At 41.8% G+C, this 20,211-nt stretch overlaps 1 protein-coding gene across 2 annotated transcripts in view; it reads left to right on the top strand.

Annotated features, from left to right (window-relative positions):
- The window catches only part of LOC122800861 (protein phosphatase inhibitor 2-like), a 676,862-nt gene that overhangs the window by 238,158 nt on the left and 418,493 nt on the right, over nt 1-20,211 (top strand). For both annotated transcript variants that reach the window (XM_044070183.1, XM_044070182.1), the window contains one exon: nt 2,541-2,624. In XM_044070183.1, coding sequence (XP_043926118.1) covers nt 2,541-2,624 — 84 coding nt within the window. The remainder of the gene's footprint in view (nt 1-2,540; nt 2,625-20,211) is intronic.

The raw sequence follows: 20,211 nt of genomic DNA, 5'->3' as shown, positions 1-20,211 counted from the left end.
CATAGACTGCGTGCAAATCAGGTGCAGTCATTGAATTCCTCCAAAGATCCCCCCCCCCAAAAAAAAAAGGCCCAGTGCAAACTAATAACTGATGTTGAAGTCATGTTCTTAAATTCAGTGCAAAAAGGTGTGTAATAGTGCGTTCCAGCCTACTGGTTGTGTGTGTGTTTGGTTGACAGCTGTTTAGTTGCTCATTTATGATCAACTAAACAGTTGGTTAACAGTTCCTGGGGTTTGAGAGTATGTCCTTACTCCACATTTATGTAGTCTCTGAGTTCGTATATATAATTAGCAGGTGGTATTGGAGGTAAGGGGGTGGGTTTTACCCTATGCCCCCAAGGCTTTTTCTTGGCACTCTTTTGATGTAAAAATGTTTGTATTTAACGTGTTGACGATGGCTGTGTTCGATGTAATACAAATACACCTTTAATGGTGTCTTTCAGTGAGACAGCCACCCCCTTAAATTGCTACCCTAAGAGTAGAAAAGTATTCAGGGGTTTAGGAACTTGTCTAGTTAGTGACTTTTTCTTGGACCATTATGCGTCTACAATAGTAAAGAAATCATTCTGTGTTGCACAACTTAAAGGCAAGGGTATGACATCCAGATCCAAAGATGTTCATTTGTACTCGGTCTTCATAAGACTAGCCACTGAGTATAATGCCCCTTTAGCAGGTATCTGACCAGGCTTATGCAGCAACTGGAGTGTCCACAGAGGTTCCTCAAAAAAAAAAAAAAAACATTTAATAAGCAAGTCCAATGCAGGCCGCCTCAAAGCCTTGTACTGTCTCTTACAGGCTACTAAAAGGTGACCTATGCCTGGCCTACAAAGCCTTCTCTGATCCAGTCTTAATGGACTTTGTTGTACATCCGCAAAACAAATAACATCAGAAAAATCCAGTCCAGTGACCTAAACCTCATTTGCAGCATAAATAGAATGTGCTGGATGGATGGGTATGTGTTTCAGAGGCTACCCTTCTCTGAAGCAAGCTTCTAAACCGTGTGAAGCGAAGTTCTTTCTTGCACTTCAAGCAAAACATGGATCAGTGGATGTGGAATTGTAAATTTACCCCAGGTCTGTTTCTAGTAGAGAGAAGCTTGTAAATGCTCCACTACTCATGCCCAAGTGTATACCCCACCAAAACCTAACAGACTAGTAACATTATAATATTTCTGTAAAGCATGTCTAGGCGTGAAATGGTTCTTTAGGGTCATTAGCTAAGTATTCTGTGATCCCATTTAATCTTCTTGTCGAAATGGTAGATGTGGTTGAAGTTGCTAGGAAACTTTCCAGCAGGCAGATTAACTAGAAGTCAAGCTTCCTTTAAGAAGCCTGCTGTTAAATGATTTTATGGATCTGAAGAAGGATTTCCAAAAGTCCTTATCCACCTCATTTCATTGTTATTATTTGTGGTTTTGTAATAAACTAGCTCTGTCTTGTGGATTTTAACTTTGCTGTTTCAGTTGGATATATTTTGAAGCTTCATTCCGTTCTGACTGTTGATTCTTGCAGATTTACTGTACGTGGAAGAAATTCTCCCTTGGAATGGGTAGTGTATGACGCTACCTCATTCTGTCATCTTAAAGGTTGTACTGACCTATATCCAGAAGCTTTGATCCCAGATGGTAACAATGCATGTTTTAGCAGCTTCTTCCCCTCGTAACCTTTTGGTGTAGTAGTTCTGTGGATTGTTTCATCTTTGCCCACCTTTGAGGAGTCCTTCTTTCCATGAAATTTGAACTCCATGACTTTCTGGTGTACATCTTCCCTGTTCAAAGAGGATGGCATAGTGACATTAAAGTTTGTTTCTAGGAGGGTACTTTTTTGGTTGGCCATTACCTCTCAGAGGGTCTCAAGAGTTGCAAACTCATATGTGTTGGGAGAACTGTGTATGATCAAGAAGGACTGGACATTCTTTTGGACCGACCCATTATTCCTTCAAAACGTGGTTTCTGCGTTGTATCTGACTCTGTCCCTGTGTTCCCTTTAATCCATGGCGGCAACCAAGGTAGAAATAATCTTTTGCACTATGATGTGTACCTGTTCTTGTATATACTTGGACTGTTGGGTAAGCACATTCAGGAAGAATGAACTACCATTTTTTTGCCTTTGGAGGGGAAATTCTGACAGAATCTAAGTAAATATTTAATAAGTGGATTGCCAGGTACACGATCTGTTGCAGTCTGGTGTCCTTCTAGAAGTTGAATTAAAGGAAATGAAAAGCAGCATTATAATAAAAAAATGAAATGTTTGGTATGATATTGCTTTTAATTATTATAGTCTCCAGTTTGTCATTCTGATCTTGCAGATCACTGCACTTTTCTTTATGGTTGTCATAATCAGGTTGTCTCAATTTTTAAAGCAGTTTTCACTTTTTGTAACTTGTGGTGACAACTTAATTTATTCATGAATTCTGGGTTGCCAGGGAGAATATTTCATTATTCTGTGAAATTGTTTTACTGTGTTGATGTGTAGTTAAACTTTTTGCATTTTACTTGTAATCAAATTTGTGTTGAATGAGGTTTCACTTTTCTTTTCTAGAATGGTGGGAGATGATGAGGATGAAGGGGCTGTGAGTGACTCTGAAACAAATGAAGTCCTTTCTGGAGACAAACTAATGGAAAGGTAATTAACTCCATGCTAATTAACAGTTACTAACCTGATGAACAGAAGGTGAAAATAAACTCGTTTTCTTACATTTTTCCAATCATTTTAACTGGTGTTTGTAAACATCGTGTGGTGCCTTTTTAGTTATAATATGTTTTAAGAGTTGGCATGTGGGAATTGAAGTATTTCCACTTCAGAAAGGCTTCTGCAGGACTGCTCAGCTAGGTCTTTGATGCTGTCTTTTTTAACAAAACCTGAGTTTTTCTCCATCTTTCTGGTTTTGATGAAGATTAATGATTTCTACCCCTTCTTTAAACTTCAGCAACTTCAGTAGCTACCTCTAGTATGTTAGGATCAAGATGGAGTCTTTCTTGGGGATTATGACTTTTATGCATCTGCCAGTACAGGGTGCCTTGATGGTGCCACTAGACTTGATGGGTGCATGCTAGTTCAATACCTTCTGGAAAAGTGTGGTGGATTCCTTCTCTCCTTCTAGAAAGAGGGAGGGGGAGAGGGCTTCATTTTCAGAAGATTCTGTCATTTGGACTTTCCTGTGCAGTTACCAAGGTATTGGTTGTCGTGGTGTAATCCTTGCAAGAGAACAAGCTCCTACAATTCCCTCATCTGGGGAGCTGGCTTTTTTTGTGGCCCTGTTGAGGGACTCCATGTTTGCAAATCTGAAGATTTCTGTTCCACAAATTAGTATGTGACTGGCTTAACCGTCAACTGGGAGAAGCCCTCTTGGTTTCCATCTCCAAGAACTGACTGGCTTTATTGAAGCAGGACTGGGCAGTCTCCATTGTTCATCATCCCCACCTATGTAGAAGGACCCAGAATGTCTTGACTTGGAAATCTTGTTTGGGGATGCTTTACACATTTTGGATTTGTTAACTTGATTTTTTTCATGTCCTATAGTTGTGGTTGTTGCTGTGGACTGTAATTTATCAATGACAACAGAGCTGCCATGCAGTCAGGGGTCTTCTGTTGTACACGGTCACTGAGTCTTTGAGTTGTGATCAGTCCTGGAAATCTGTATATGACCCCTGCACTCAAACATCTCACTACTTTTGATGATGGATGCTTCGTTGATGGGGTGAAGAGCTCATTTTGGCTTCCCTTTCTCGAAGGAAAGGGGTTCAGTCTGGATAAGAGGACTTCGCATCAGTCAGCTAAGTCTTGTTGCCTGTCAATGTGATCCTAAAATGTGCTCGGAGGGAACGATAGCTCGTGGACCCCTCCTCATTTGTTCTGAAAAACTGCCCGTCATCTGCAGCCTAAAGAAGCAAGGAGCCTACTTGGTCATACCACTTCTTATAGAAGGATATATGATACTGATAGTGGGAAATTGGCAGTGGGGCACTGTCTTCTCGGGCTTTTACATCTAAGGGAAAGCTAACTTGCTGGCAGATTGCTGAGTTGCCACCAAAATCTTCCACTGGATTTTGTTTCAGATGCCATGTGTAGTTTGGATGTTCTAGAAAAGGGGCAGCTTGGAAATCAAACTTAATTACTACTTGGGCTCATCTAAATCATCTTTGGAGGTCACTGTAGCAGTAAATTATAACATTTGGTAATATTTTACCCACCACAATGCTTTCACAGCCCGAGTCTTTATCAGCATTCAGTTTGGTGAAGACCCATGCCAGTCTTGCATCAATATTCATGGAACATTGGTTGGTGCATGAGGTACAGACGTATAGCGAACTTTGTTAAAAGCTTTTTTCAGTTGATCATCTGCTTCTCTGTGCTTTTATATCCCACATCAAATCAAGATTCATTTTGTTTGCTTAATATTTTTGCCTATTTATCGTGTGTTTGTCTTTCACAGACCTTAAGTCAGTATTCTGTAAAACTGTTAGGTTAGTGTTTAAAGGTATATGCCACAGTGGGCTGGTTTTAGTGACTAGCATGTTGTATGGTGCATAGAAGCACCAGCTACTTCAGTTTACAATGTGAGACAGGCCACAGATGCAGTTTCTGATACTTACTAAACAACCAGGCATGATATTGGCGCAAAGTGGAATAATATCTGCCAGGATGCTGTTAAGTTTGTGTTTGGAACTGCAGAAATATGTCTCATCTGTAACCACCTCGAATAGTTGTTCTTCAACAAGAGCATTTGGCTGAAGGGAAAGCTTTAATCTCAAATTTTGAAAATTTTCTGAATTTTCATGTGTACTGAGGAATAAATAAAGCAAATGCATAATATCTCTGTATTTTGCTGGAGAAACTTCTGTAAAGCTGTTTAACTTGTTTACTTATCTTGAGGATGACTGCAGTGGTGATGCGGTAGCGTTGTCGCCTCATAGTAAGACGCTGTCCAGTTCGATTCTCAGCTAGAGCGTCTTCTGCGTGGAAACCTGCGTGAATGGGCGTACCTTTGTTGAAGGTTGTGCGCCAGAGCTGGTAACTTTGCACGTAAAAATCTACTGCCAATCATTAGCAGACCGGAGTTCCACTGTGGCGACCCCTAACCGGGAAAAGCCGAAAGACACAACAACTTATCTTGAGGATGAGAGATGAGCAATACTAAGATATGGTCTGTAACTTTGTAAGAATTTTCTTGAGTAGCACCAATGACTGAATTTGGGAAGGTACATGGCTTTCTAACAAGGTACAGACTTTCTTGGAGATAGAAAATGATGAAACTTGGAGCAAATTAAGAAAAAACAGATTTGGCCATCAGAAGCCATGCATGTGTGCACAGCAAGTAAAAGTTGTAGTGCTCATAAAAAGGAATTGGGTAATATGTAAAATAAAATGCAAGTTGGATAATAATAAGGCAATAAATGAGAAGGAAAGTGTGCTGCATAAAACTAAAGGAAATGTGAAAAAAATCAGCAATGCACTATAATAAAGCGGGTGCCTTGAAAAAATACCGCTTATGCAGTTGAAATTTATTATTGCAGTAGTGTGGATATGTGTGGCAAGAAACCTTGCCCAAGGAAATGTGGCACCTTCTCATGCATGTATATTTTACAGTAAGTAAGATCATACTGTGTTTACATTGTTTAGGTTCACTTACACACTGGGGATACTGGCTGTTTAGGTTCACTTACACACTGGGTATTCTGGCTGTTCATAAACGCATCATTAAAATGATGTAATAGGCTTTGAGCACTAAATATAATATCAAAACATTCTGGGTAATCAGAAACCAGTTACTTTAGAAGATCAGTCACTTATATTATAGTTCCAGTATTGTATCGTATGTAATTCTCCAAGTAGGGAGTTGCATCTATAACATAATAGTTAATGTGCCCTTTCCATTAAGTGAAAGTTTTCTGTTGCTGTGGTTGGTGTGGTAATCTGTATAGTAAATGAGGTACTGATGCATTATGGAAGTCCACTGTGGTGTAGTAGAATGATATATATAATTCAAAGAAAAAATCATGGGGGCCATCCTTGGCAACCAAGCAAAATAGAAAACATGTTTGCTGTAAAGAAGCAACATAATGTGATACTCTACCAATGCCATGAAGTTGCTGTGGTAGAAAGTTGAGAACATCACTTCATTTGAGGCTTATAGAATTTGTTAAAGTACATTTTCAAAAAAAAAAAGGAAAATCAAATGTTTTCAAAGAATCTGGAATTGTTCAATAGAAATGTGGCAGATGCTTTTGTTACTACAACAGAACTGAAATGGCTTTGAAGTTTGAAAAGCATTCGGTGAGATCAGCATAATACTAAGCAGATTTTGGGGAAAAGTACTGAAAATTAGTGGACATAATGCGGAATTTAAATTAGATGATGTAAAGTGCACTATCTTGTCAGAAGATGCTTTTAAATGTTGAAGTTGGAAAGAATTTGAATGCTGTATGCACTAACTCTGCAGTGGCACCATTAGGTCAGAAGTTGCTGACAGGAATAAAAAGTTATGGATTCTTCAAAAGGTCAAAGGTAATTGAATTCTAATATTTTTGGGCAGTCTGGCTTACGAAAAGCTTTAAATGGTAAAAATAATTTGCAGTGTGAAAGCAAAATGTGTGTGTGTATGTGTGTGGTTGTGCAGAATCTAGCACACAGAGACCTTTCTGATACTGTGCAGAGCCATATGTTATCTTACACAACTGTGCTGATTTATTTAGTGCTGATTTGGTTATGGGCTTGTGAAGTTTTCTGAGAAACTTGCACATAAAAGCAAAACCCAATGCTTTGCCAGTTATTTATGCTTCCTGTCACACTCTGAAATGAAGTAAAGCAACAGCTAAACCATGGATAGCATAGATGTCATTAAGAACTAGAGCCAAAATCGGTGAAGTCAGGATTTGCATTTATATTCAAAAGATATGAATGGAATGATTAAAATAGCATTTTTGCATTCATTTGAAGTGGTCTCAAGAATACCAAATTCTGTAATTTTTCTCAGTATTAGATGCAAACCAATAGCTCCAGATTGGATGTATTCAAAATGCAATGCCACTAGATTTCTGATACTCTCCATTTACTATTTCGTTAGCATCAGAGGTATTCCAAAGAGCTGTTGCCCAGCTTTTGAGGGCTCAAAGTACTATGTACTTAACATAAATGCTCCATTAATATGGGTCTGGATATAAGATCATGGCAGCAGATTTATACAGCTACTGGACATCTTAACAGCACAGCTTCATGTTGTAGAAGACCAAATGCTGAACTGCAATAAGTGGTATGAATGCATGAGTCATACTGTAATGGCAGAATGTGGGTTATACTGACATCAGTAGGTCCGAAATGTGATTAGGACAAATTTGAACTTTTGTATAAACGCCAAGGCCAGAAGGTGGGCAGGAGTTCCACAGGTCCTTGGAAGTTTTCACTGTAATTGTCTGAGATAACTGTCTTTTGAAAGCTGTCAGAGCAATTGTAACCTGGAAATGGCACTAGTGGTAATGGTTTTGAAATGCTCAAACTGCTTACAGATACTCCAGTAGTAAAAAGTACTGTGCCATGAGTAAGCCAGCTGTGTTACAGGCAGGTGCCAGTCAGAATAGTATAGGAGCTGTGATCCTGCAGATGGGTAGGCCATTTGTATATCGGTTGAGAGCATTTATAGATGCACAGAAGAGATTCTCCAGTAAAAAAGGAACTGTTGCTAATAGTGCATAAATGTGAGAAATTTTGTCAGTGTCTAGGATGCAGAAATTCAGGTGGAACTGGATCACAAACCCTATTACGTTACCTTTGTAAAGTATTTGAAAAAGGCGCTTCTGAGATTACAGAGTATTTTACTCTATGTACCGGAGACTATGATCTGAAAGTGGCAGACTAGGGCGAAGAGCTAGATATAGGAGATATTTTGAGTAGAGCATTTTTAAAAGTGATGCACAAAGGCATGTTCGAAATATGTTTTTTTTTTTGTAGGTAATTTGGGGTTTACCAGTGCCAGGAGAAAAAAAAAATAACATTTCAGAATCGTACTGATATTGATGGAAAAATACACTTATTGAAATATCTTGTTGTCAAAGACAGGAATAAGGAAGAATAATTTAGCATATATTTTTTTTTGGGGGGGGGGGCATGGGTAGTCCATAAAATAGTTACCAGTCAATGGAAGAAAATGGTTGAAAACATTAGTCCCGTGTGGGCATAGTAGATGGCAAAGGAAGAGCAAGAGGTAGATGGTTTGACAAGGAATCTGAACTCTGATTAAAAAATGTAATAGAGTTGTGCCATTTGTCGTGTTCCATGTGGATCATAAAGCAGAGGTGCTAGCATATAGGTTTCCAGGTAATCTATGCAGTTATGCAGCTATGAATTTTTTTCTATTTCTGAAAAGCCACGTGACACATTTGTATATTTTTATTAAAAGTTCACAGACGTTGTGTCAGTGTGACTATTACACTGTAGTTTTTTTGAGATGTTATGTACAAAAATGTGAAGTATAACAAGTCATGTGTACACAAGTCAGGATTTCAGAACAATAGTACATGAATGAGATTCAGATGTATGTCAGTCTAGACAGTCTTGAGTCCTGTGAGCAAGAGGGGAGGGTTGTTCAAATTGTGAATACTCTCATTAGGAAGTGCTGTTGCAAAAATGGAGATTGGTTTCTTGCAGTGCAAAAATATGGGAATACTCCACTAGAGAGACCCAGGTCTCTCACAGTTTGGCTGCTGATGAGTAGAAGTTTGAGAGAATACTTGCTTCATCTGTATTACTAGTGTTTGAGAATCTATGTGGAATAAATGAACAGTGACAGAAGTACTCCAGTTATAGTTAAGTGCAGAAGGCTGCCATATTTCCAAGTTGAAGAGAAAGTAAGAAGGGAAGCTATGGGAAAGTCAGCTTCTTGATGGTGTGTAGCAGTTGGTAAAGCAGTTGAATTGGTATCCTGTGTAGTCTGTTGGGAAGTTGGTATCAAGTATAGAAGAAGTAACATATGCGTACAATAAATGCATAAAGTCAGAAATTCAGAAAGATGAAGAACCAGAAGTGATACTGCAGAAAAACTGAGACTCTCTAGGAACTGCAGTGTTCAAAAGGTTTGGATGTGCACAACAATTTAATTTATTTTTTTTAGTCCGTTTAATGTAGGAAAACAAAGCAGAAAGCAAGCTTCTCTGATAACTCTGCTAAAATGTCAGTGGCATACCTTGACAAAGGAGTATAATGCTAAAGGAGTTCAGGAGCTGCTGAAATTCAGGAAGCAGACAAACCACAATGTGTTCTACCCCAGCAGGACCTCAAATCCCAAATGGTATTAAGAGCTTTGCCCTTGAAATGAGTTGTATGTAAATCGAAGCTGGTGGAGGTAGAGGAAAAAGAGAAACAGAGGTGGCGCAAGCAAGAGGTTACCATCCTTCATCAGTGACATGTGAGTAATGGGAAGGGGAAGACCAAACCCTATAGCCTCAGGTCAGTGCAGAACGTTTTCTAACATATAAAGAAAGGAATGATTTTGATAGTTTATACTGGCATTTGATGGGTTGTATAATCAGCACTGTGCTGACCAAGGACAGTGAAGTGAGGTTCTTAACTGCATTACTCACCAGTAAAGCAATGGATGCATTTCTTAAACTTGGCGATGTTTGTTTATGCTGTTTTCAGTTGAAATTAATGTTAACCTGCATGTTTCAAGTTAACTCCTGAAATGTACAGAAAGAAGTTTAGATAGCACAGAAGGGAGATAGATGACAATGTGGCTGAATTTATTCCAGAAATGGTTAAGTTGTTTACCTATGAACCTAAGATATTAGCACTTACATTCACGTTACTATCTATGAAAATAAGGACACCATATTGGACATGCTTGCAGATCATTTAGTAAAGGAGCAAGTTCCTTAGTACTTTGCCTGAAGATGTGAAGGCTTCAGACCATGAAAGTTGCTTTGTTGAGATAGGGAGGGAGGGAGCCTCTGTCTGGCTAAAAGGTTGCTTCTGCACAAGAAAGGGGGTACCAGGCACCTGCACATGGGTGTAAGGAAAACATATGGGGCAACTAAGCCATCATACCAGGTTACATAGGGAAAGGAGAAGCCACTGTTCAGGCACATGCCCGTGTTTCTGAGTTAAATACTTCAGATGTAACCAAATGTGGCATGAGATGGGGGGGGGGGTAAAAGAACAGAGGCCTTGGCGAGAATCGAGCAACACTAGCAATATGACAGTGGCAGTTTGGCTGCAGGTAACCGCTATAAATTCTCTTAAATCTGTATTTTATTATATTATGATAGAGGAGAAAAATGCGATCACTTGAGACACTGCCTCCTAAAACCAGAGTCAAGCTTGCAGTGGTCAGACAGGGACAAAATTTGGCAAGTCCGCTCTTGCAAGGGCCTTGGGTTAGAAACTTTTTCAGTTATCTTTGACCAGACTCTGGATCACAGGGGGGCTGGGGAGCTAGCAAGTGGCTGATGTCCAAATAGTGAATAACTTTGACAGTGAAGCACCTTGTGTGCATGCTGTCGCACACAGCCAGGTATGAAAACAATCCGGTGGGGAAGACAGTAGGTTGAAGACGCAAAGGAGGCTTTTACACCTCCAGCCTGGGTTTTTAATGTGGCTGACAGAGTATGAACTGGTCAGTAGCAGCTGAAAGTTACTGGGCTACCCTTGGAAAGTGACACCTCATGGGGTGGGAGTGATTAATAACTGTAGCTGGAACTTGAGACACTGTTGAGCAACTGTAACAGCCTTCCTTTGTAAAGAGAGCTGGAGAAGGGTCAGCAGGAAGGAGTTGAGGCAGGCTCAGCTCCCAGACCATACGTTTAAGGACTTGAGGGAGAACATATTAGCCCAATGCATACTAAAGGATGGCTCATACGGGGAGTTTTTATTTGTCATGGTTTACAGAGGCTATCACAGGGTACTGCAGAACCTTTGAGCAATGCTGAAATGTTGACAAGGCCAGAGACAAAGCCAGGATGGCTTTGATGCTTTTGCCTTTTGTTGGCAAACCATTTCAAAGGGTTACTATGGATATTGAGACCTCTGATCTGGTTCCTCAGTTAAGAAGTACACCCTGGTGGTGGTGGATTATGCTATTAGGAACCCAGAAGTGGTAGCTCTGTCTCCTATGGAAGCAGAAGTGGTAAATGAATTTATTTAAGAAATGATTAAGGTGTTTACCTATGAACCTAAGCCATCACAGCAGGTTACATAGGAAAAGAAGCCATTGTCATTTTAGCATTCTACACCCTTGTGGAGATACTGACATGTTAGAGGTGCCAGTTTTGTCAAACCTACCGACGTGTTTGTAGAAACACTAGCATTTAAAGGCTACCCCATACCATCCACAGACAAATGGTCTAGTGGAGAGGTTTATTTCTACTCTGAAGACTCTGTTAAGAGCAGCTGCAGTCCAAGAGTGAGTTGGACAAGTACTTGCCCCTGGCAACTACGTAGATGTCCTTCAAGGATGCATCTGCAGTCCTTACATATGGGTTGTCCTGCCTCAGGCAGCCCTTCGGTTGGCCGAATTCCAAAGTCTGGGTCCGGCGTCGGCTGATGTCGCCCTCTCCCCGACGTCAGAGCGCCTGGGGTATAAAAGCGTCAGCAGACGCCATCTTCCCCAGTCTTTCTTGCCACGTGGTGCCCGACGCAGAAGCAGTTCGCAAGTGCCGGTCGGCCAGCTCCTGTAACTTCAGCTAACGAAGACTTCAAAAGCTAAGTACCCAGTTGGGGACTCTTTCTTGCCTCAGCCGATGTCAGATCAAACGCTTAAAGTTAATAATTGCTTAACTTGTGGGAAACAAATACCTCATAAGGATTTCCATTCTTACTGCCTCCCCCGCCTAGGCCCAGACCACGACGTCTCGGCCTGTGCCTCCTTCAACCGCCGCACTCTTAGGTGTCGGGCGGAGTTTGCAGAGAATTTTTTGGGGCTAGTTACTGTTACAATATGCCGTCGGAGACTCTGACTTCTCATTTAACCAAAAAACAGAAGGACAAGGACCGACACACGCGGACCGTGGTTTTGGCTGAAACCACGCCTAGGCCTACCTCGAGGGTCTCAGCTGAAACAGAGTCCTTGGTACTTCCGACCATCGAAACCACACAACCGACAACCTCTGCCCTGGAGGCCTCTTCTGAGTCTGTTATAGAATTTCCCTCAGAAACCGGTGTTCCGGAAACATCCGACACCATTTCCCTAGACAAAACTACGCCAGCACGTGGAGCAGCCAGGCCTCCTGCATCCATGTCCATAAAGGCATTCACAAGGGCTAAAGCTGCTAAACAGCCAAAATCTCTGCCTCCCAAGGCTATTCCTCAGGGATCCACTACAGGTTCACAGATTTTAAGTTTAGCTGAGGACCTTATTTCCTTAATTAGGGGCTCTCGGCCACATCCGGACAGGGGCTCTCAACCTCCTCTAGACAAAAGGCCCAGGGTTGAGCCCACTGATCCCCAGTCCTCTGATGAGGCCTCAGATGGCTCTGCTCTTTCAGACTACCAGGAGGAGGCCTTTACGGCCTACGAGGATTCTGATGCAGAGGAATCTATTCCCTCTGCCTCCCCTCCTGAGGAGCTGTCCTTTGGGGAGACCCTCCACTCCATGAGAGAGCATTTCAAATGGCAGGGCCAGGAATTCTCTGATTCCAGGAAGAGATTAAGGACTTTTTTGCATTTACCTCAGCATAGACCTTTGGCTATTCCTCCTGTTTTGAATGTCATTGATGATGTGTACTCTGAGTCTAGCATTACCCCTGACTCCCTTCCTCCGGCTCCTGTCAAACCCGATAGGTACTACAGGGTCCCGGACTCGCATCATTTCCTTTACAAGGCCCACTCTGCTGACCCTGAAACTATTTCCCAGGGCCCTAAAGGGGTTGCATCTGCCACTACTAAAAATCCACTCCCCTCTGAAAGGGAGTCCAGGGCTTTAGAGAGATGGGGTAAAAAAGTGTATACTTATTCCACTCTTTCTATGAGGGCATTAAATTGTCAATTCCATATGATACAGTACCAAGAGTATTTGTTAGATGAATTGCATAAAAAACTGTCTTCACCTGAACCCCTAGATCACAAGTCACTTCAGGATCTGGTACATAACTCCCCACAGGTTAGCAACCATTTCTTGCAGTGTGGTTATGATGCATTGGAAACTTCATGCAAGTCAGCAATGACAGGTGCAGTCATACGTGGGCATGCTTGGCTGAAGGAACAAACTCTGCCAGATCATGTTAAAGCAAAGCTTCTGGATGCGCCACTGGAAAAGCAAAAGTTATTTGGCTCCACTGCTCAGGAGGTCTTAAAGAAATTTGAGGAAAAGGCTAAATCTGTACAGACAGTCAAAGATTTTCTCCAGGTCCAACCACCAAGATTCAGCAGAAATTGGCCCTCTAAGAATTGGTCCTTTCCAGACACAGAGAGATTTCAAAGAGGCAAGAACAGGCGTGCCAGAGGTAGAGGGCAAGCTAGAGGCTCCTACAGAGGACATCAATGGCAACCTCCTAACCAGAGAGGTAGTGCAGGACCTACAACTGCTCCACAAGGACAAACTCAATGACTTTACCTTGACCCCGCCAACCAGGGCTCAATTGGAAGCACCTTTGGGTGGAAAGCTATCTTTATTCTCAAAAAATTGGCACAGTATTACAAGGGACAAATGGACACTGCAAATAATAGACAAAGGATACAGGTTCCATTTTCATACATTACCAAAAAGAAAAGGCATGCCAAACCTGCCACTGAATCAAAGGGCAGAGGCTTTAAAACAAATTTCCAACCTATTGCAAATGAAAGCTATAGAAAAGGTTCCTCTCACATAACAAGGCCAAGGGTTTTATTCCAGACTATTCATTGTCCCAAGAAAAGAAAAACAATGGAGGCCTATTCTCGACTTGTCCGCACTGAATACTTATCTCATTGTGCCAAAATTCAAAATGCTGACCCTACAGCAACTCCTTCCCATGCTGGGCAAGGGGTCTTGGCTGGTAACTCTAGACCTCAAGGAGGCATACCTGTTTGTCCCTATCAGACAAAGTTGCAGAAGACACCTCCGATTTCTTGCAGGTTCAGAGCATTATCAATTCTCAGCATTGCTCTTTGGCTTATCTACTGCGCCCAGAGTATTCACGAAATGCCTGGCATCAGTAGTTGCACACTGCAGACTTCAGGGGATTCAAATATACCCATATCTGGACGACTGCCTTATACAAGCGGACAGCCAACAAACTTTGGTGAAACACTTGAATTATGCCATCCGCCTACTTCAGGCTTTGGGATATACAGTCAACATTCACAAATCAAGACTTGTTCCATCCCAAAGGATTATTTTTCTGGGTGCGAAACTAGATACAACCACCCAAATGACTTTTCTCACGGAAGAAAAACAGACAACTACCGGATTATTTCAAAAATCTGACAAAACAAACTCAGCTGACTGCAAGGAAAATCCTGCAGGCCCTGGGTTACATGGCATCTTGCATTCTTCCAATTCCACAAGCAAGGCTACATATGAGGAAACTACAATGGTACCTAAGGAGTTTATGGTGCCAGCACAGTCAGCCTAGAAGCTTTGATACCACTCATTCCATGCCTTCAAAAGGAATTTCTGTGGTGGGCTCAAGCAAGCCAGTCAAACAGGGGTCTGCCCTTCAGCAAACCAATAATCAGCCAAACCATTACAACGGACGCTTCAGACCATGGATGGGGAGCACACATGGAGGGCAGATGCATCCAAGGACTATGGTCACAGAAAGAATTGCGCATGCACATAAACCAAAAGGAAATGCTGGCGGCGATACATGCAATCGAGGCCTTCAAACATTTTCTGCATCAAGGACACCTGCTAATAAGGGACAGACAATACCACAGTTATGTGGTACATAAACAAGCAAGGAGGTACTCATTCCTACCCTCTTTGCAGGCTGGCAATGAATCTTTGGGAACTTTCCCTAAAACTCAATATAGAGCTGCAATCCCAGTTTGTGCCAAGAAAAGACAAATATACTGGCGGACAGCCTAAGCAGAAATATCATGGATCCTCACGAATGGATGCTGCACCCAGACATCTTCCTTCAGATAACACAATCATGGGGGAGGCCGGACATAGATCTTTTTGCCTCCCAACACAACCATCAGCTGAAGAAATTCTGCTCAAGAACATACCACCCACAAGCATGGAAAGTGGATGCCCTCTCTTTCAGCTGGAATACTCTCACAGTGTATGCATTCCCACCTCTTCCATTAATGACCAAGGTCTTACTGAAGATCAGGACAGAGCAGCCCAAAGTGATTCTGATAGCTCCGGACTGGCCCAGATAGCACTGGTACCCACTGTTAAGGAGCATGTCACGCACAAAACCGTGGCCTCTACCACAATGGCCACTTCTTCTGACACAACACAATTACAAAACTCTGCTCTCCAGCCTGAAAACCTTGCAGCTGACAGCCTGGAGAATACCTCGACTCCTCACCAGGATAAGCTATCCAAGACAGTGAAGGACATCATCATGGAAGTTCGTCGGCCTTCCACAAGAAAGGCATATTCAGCAAAATGGAAAAGATTTCGCACTTGGAACACCACAAAGGGCCTAGATGCGACAGTGATGAACTTGGCACATATCCTGGAATACTTGGCAGAAGTGCTCCACAATGGCCTTTCTTACTCTTCCATAAAAATCCATGCTTCAGCAATTTCAGCAGAATACAATACTGATCCACCTGTCTTTTCCCATCCTCTCCTAAGGCAGTTTCTAAGGGGAGTTAAAAACATCAATCCTCCAAGGAAACCACCAGTGCCTACATGGGACCCTAACTTCATGTTGGAAAAATTAACTCTACCTCCCTTTGAACCAGCAGCATCTTCAGAACTACAGTTCCTGTCTTGGAAGACTGCCTTCCTTCTGGCCATAACCTCAGCAAGAAGAGTATCTGAGTTGCAGGCCCTCATGGCAGTACAACCATTTCTTATTTTTCATCAGGACAGAGTTTCACTGAGAACCAATCCTTCATTCATGCCAAAGGTGGTATCCAGGGTCTCACTGAACCAAGCTATTCACCTGCCTACCTTCTTTCCAAATCCACAGAACAAAGGGGAGAAACTTTTGCATACCCTGGACATTCACAGACAGTTGCGCTACTACTTGGACAGAACTAAGACTTACAGAAAATCTGACCAGCTATTTGTAGCATATGCTGCTGGGGTACAAGGAAAAGCAATTTCCAAACAGACCATTTCAAAATGGATAGGGAATTGCATTCGATTCTGTTACTCTTTTCATGGCAAAACCGTGCCAGCTAACATTAGACCTCATTCCACCAGATCCACAGCCACCTCCACAGCCTTTTTAAGAGGGGTGGCTACCAAGGACATTTTAGAAGCTGCTACATGGAGCTCCGTGCATACATTTTCCAAACATTACAACTTACCCTTATATTCCAGATCCAGAGCAGGCTTTGCTACGGCAGTCCTGCAGGGCATTTTAGCTACACCATCCCTTTCTTAGATCCTACCACCTCCAGCTTGGCTATGGTATTCTACCCATATGTAAGGACTGCAGATGCATCCTTGAAGGACATAGTACAGTTTTGTACCTACCATAAATGTAGATGTCCGATAGGTATGCATCTGCAGTCAGGTTTACCCTCCCTCCTTCCACTCTGTGGTATTTCCTGGGTACTTATCCCTCTTATAGCTAGCTGGGGTTATCTATTATGGTGTATTTGTTTTATATTACTGTGCATGTTTGGAATTTGATCTCTCCAAATTTAGCCTTCTTTAGAGGGCACCTGGCATCTGGGGCAAGAAAAACTGAGGAAGATGGCGTCTGCTGACGCTTTTATACCCCAAGCGCTCTGACGTCGGGGAGAGGGCGACATCAGCCGACGCCGGACCCAGACTTTGGAATCCAGCCGACCGAAGGGCTGCCTGAGGCAGGACAAACCCATATGTAAGGACTGCAGATGCATACCTATCGGACATCTACATTTATGGTAGGTACAAAACTGTACTTTTTTACCCTTTTATCTGCTGTGTGGTAATGAGGTAAAGGGTGTCCTTGGATTTGGTTAGTGATGAGTTGGAGAGAGAGTAGATTCCCACAAGGAATAAGGCTTAATCTTCAGGACTTTGCTTGTGGAGCAAATGTGGATGGCCTAGGAGCACCTGATAGAGGTACAGCAGCAGCAGGAAAAAAGTCTAGCAAGAAAGAAATGGAGTATTCTGTTTGAGAACAGGTAATGGTGCTTGTTCCATTTAAACCTAAGCTGTCTGTAGTCTGGTAGGACCCTTCCGCCATTTTGAAAAGTGGAGTGGTGCAAAATGTACCACATAGTTGCTAGGCAAGAGGCAGAAGCACAAACTTTAGCATGCCAAGTTGATGAAGGCCTGTATGGCAGAGAGGCCCTGGTATTTAATATTTGCGGTGAGTTCCAGAAGAAACCAGGGAGGGATCTGGAGGTGGGTGTCCTTGGTGAGGCTTGGTTTGATACCTCAATGGATAGGGTAGCCCTTTCCCAACAGCTAATTTGTAGCCAGGCTGAGGAACTAAAGTAGTATTTCAAAAATTTGGGGATGCATTTACTGGTAAGCCAAGACATTGAACCTGGTGTGTGTAAATCATAACTTATTTGAAAAGAGTTACCAATGGATAGGAAATATTGGACCAGAACTTTCCTTCACTGAGGGAGAGGATTCTAAAGTGCTTGCCAAATATTCAGATTTGTAAGTGGCCTCTGAGCAGTCTAGTCAGAGTGTTGGTTCTGGAAACCGCTACGGGCCAACTCAGTAGTGCATATCTGTTTTTTGCTGTTGGGGTTAAGTTGCATTTTGTGAATTGATTATTGCAGTGGACTGTGTGTTACTTTAATTTGCTCGTTGCCAGTGCTGTGATTCAGGAGACCATCTCTCTGCTACTAGCTTGGTCTTTCCTTCACAGTTGGTTGTCAGTGTCGAGGTTTGAACCCTATTTATGTCGTCCAGTTCTTACACAAAACACAGCATTGTCTAAAGACTTATTATGCTTTAAGACAGGCTATCCAATTAACTCTCAAGAGAGTCCTAGCTTTGGTCTAATTAGTCTTTGGAAGAACAGTATCAGCAAAATTCTGAATATATTTCTGATAACAGCTTGCCAGCATAAGAAAGCCTTGATTTTTTTTTTCTATGCGTTTAATTTGGACCAATTTTGTATTGCTCGTCTTGTAGGTCTTTGGTTTTATTTTGTCTTGGCTTGGCTGTATGTAGTTTAAGCTAGATGTTTATTTCATGCTCATTTATACTTGGCTGCCTTTAATAGTCGACTCAGTTGATGCAAGGAATTCAAGATGGTTCGAGTGTTAGGGAGGATGGCTTTCTAATTCGTCAGAAGATGACAACACATTGTCCAACTAAGCTATTGCATACCTGTTACGGGATCTTGTCGTTTTGTTCCTCAGCCTTTGGAATGTTGCAGGTGCTCCGTGGAGACCAACGTAGGATTCAGTAATGAGTCTGTTTATTGAGGACACTGCATTTTTAGTTGGTTTTTGAAACTAGTGAAATTTCCAGTATCCTTTGGTTACTGCTGTGACGATGTGAGGTTTTGCCAGTTATGTCAAGAGAAATAGGGCAGTGGATGTGTAACATACGACAGCATAGCTAGTTGGAGTTTTGCAAAGAATTGTATGTAATTTGTATATCAAACTGATTTGTACAGGTGCTTGTGTTGAAAAAGCATTTGTAAAGTTGCTTGTGTTAAAAATGTGCCAACAGTGGGTCCTGCTGGACAGAAAAAGTAATGCACCTGTATGTTGGATTGTTCTTTCGGCTTTTCCCGGTTAGGGGTCGCCACAGCCCAGTCTGCTAATGATTGGCAGTAGATTTTTACGGTGCCAAGGTGCTAGCTTGACACCCAACTTTCAATGAAGGCACGCCCATTCTACGCATGTCTTTAGAACGTCACTCTACTGCGGTGAGGACATGCAGCCTCCACACACAAGGTGCTCCAGCCGAGAATCGAACGGGAGAACCTCTTGCTGTGAGGCAACAAAGCTATGGCTGCACCACAGCGGCTTATTGTTGAAATTACTATTGCAGCAGAGGACACTTGACGAGAACAGGTTAATCTCCATCCATCTACCTTTGAAAAATAGTCTGAAATTAAAGGAACTGGTGTAGGCTGTTAAGTTTATATTTTACAGTTCTGATTACAGCCAGCTACAAAATGTCTGTAAAAACAAGGACTAAGAATCCTGCTGTATTGTCTTTAGCAGTGAACAAATTGCTGTCCTGAAAGGGTGGAAGTGCTGAAATGGCTTTGACATCCAAATGCTATAATACCTCTTAGCAAAGCTCTGTCTGTGTATATGGTAACACGTCTGAGATTCTAGTTCAGTTTGTAGTAAAGGTGGTAGTGTGGGTACCAGAGTCAAATGACTAGATGTATGTGGTGTCATTCTGTAATCCAGTACTGAAATGATGTTTTAATACTAGATGCGACGGATGTTTCAAATCAGTCTGTTTTTGAAACCTGACAAATAAGGAAGACCACTCACTGACTTCACCTTGTCTTGCTTTTAGTAAGTAATGAGGGAAGAATAGTAATTTAGATCAGTCAAGAAAATATAGTGAGAGCAGTTACGTACTATTTTTCTGTATCTGTGTGAATCTGTTTGTTATTTTTAATATTTTTTGTGGTTGAAACTCGTGTGTTTATTGTAAATATATATTCAGTGTTATCATGTTTTTACTATTAAAGGTATTTAAATTTTCATTTTGGCTGGTCTTTTAGAGGGTATTTTAATCTTTGCTAGTATTTGTATTTATTTTGTGACACTGTGGCCACTTTTAATGCCTTGCTGCATTGGTCAAACACTACCATTTGTATTATTATTAATTTTAGTCAGTATAATCAAGTTCCCTCGTAAGAGCCATAGAGTAGTTAGTTGGCTTTGGAGTGTCCTAGTATAAGTATCTACCTTTATAGTCTGGGAAGAGGGGCATAGCAAGTAAATCTGTGCCAACCTTTCCCACGTGTGTGTGTAGCTTTGTTCCAAATGAACGTTCCTCACAGGTGTCAATGGTGAGGATTCAGGCTCCTTGATTACTGGCCCAGAGGAGGGACATCACGAGTGCAAAATGGACAAAAACCTAGGCTTGTCTAATTTTTCAATCGGTTTGTCCACTCATGATTTAAGGTATGAATTATTTTCAGAGATGCTGCTTTATTCTCCAAGGTTATTGCAAGACGTAGTAAGCCCA

Source organism: Protopterus annectens, chromosome 4.part1, assembly GCF_019279795.1.
Source record: "Protopterus annectens isolate FY-2018-M chromosome 4.part1, PAN1.0, whole genome shotgun sequence".
NCBI classification, from domain to species: domain Eukaryota; kingdom Metazoa; phylum Chordata; order Ceratodontiformes; family Protopteridae; genus Protopterus; species Protopterus annectens.
This window is presented reverse-complemented; position numbering and strand designations above follow the sequence as displayed.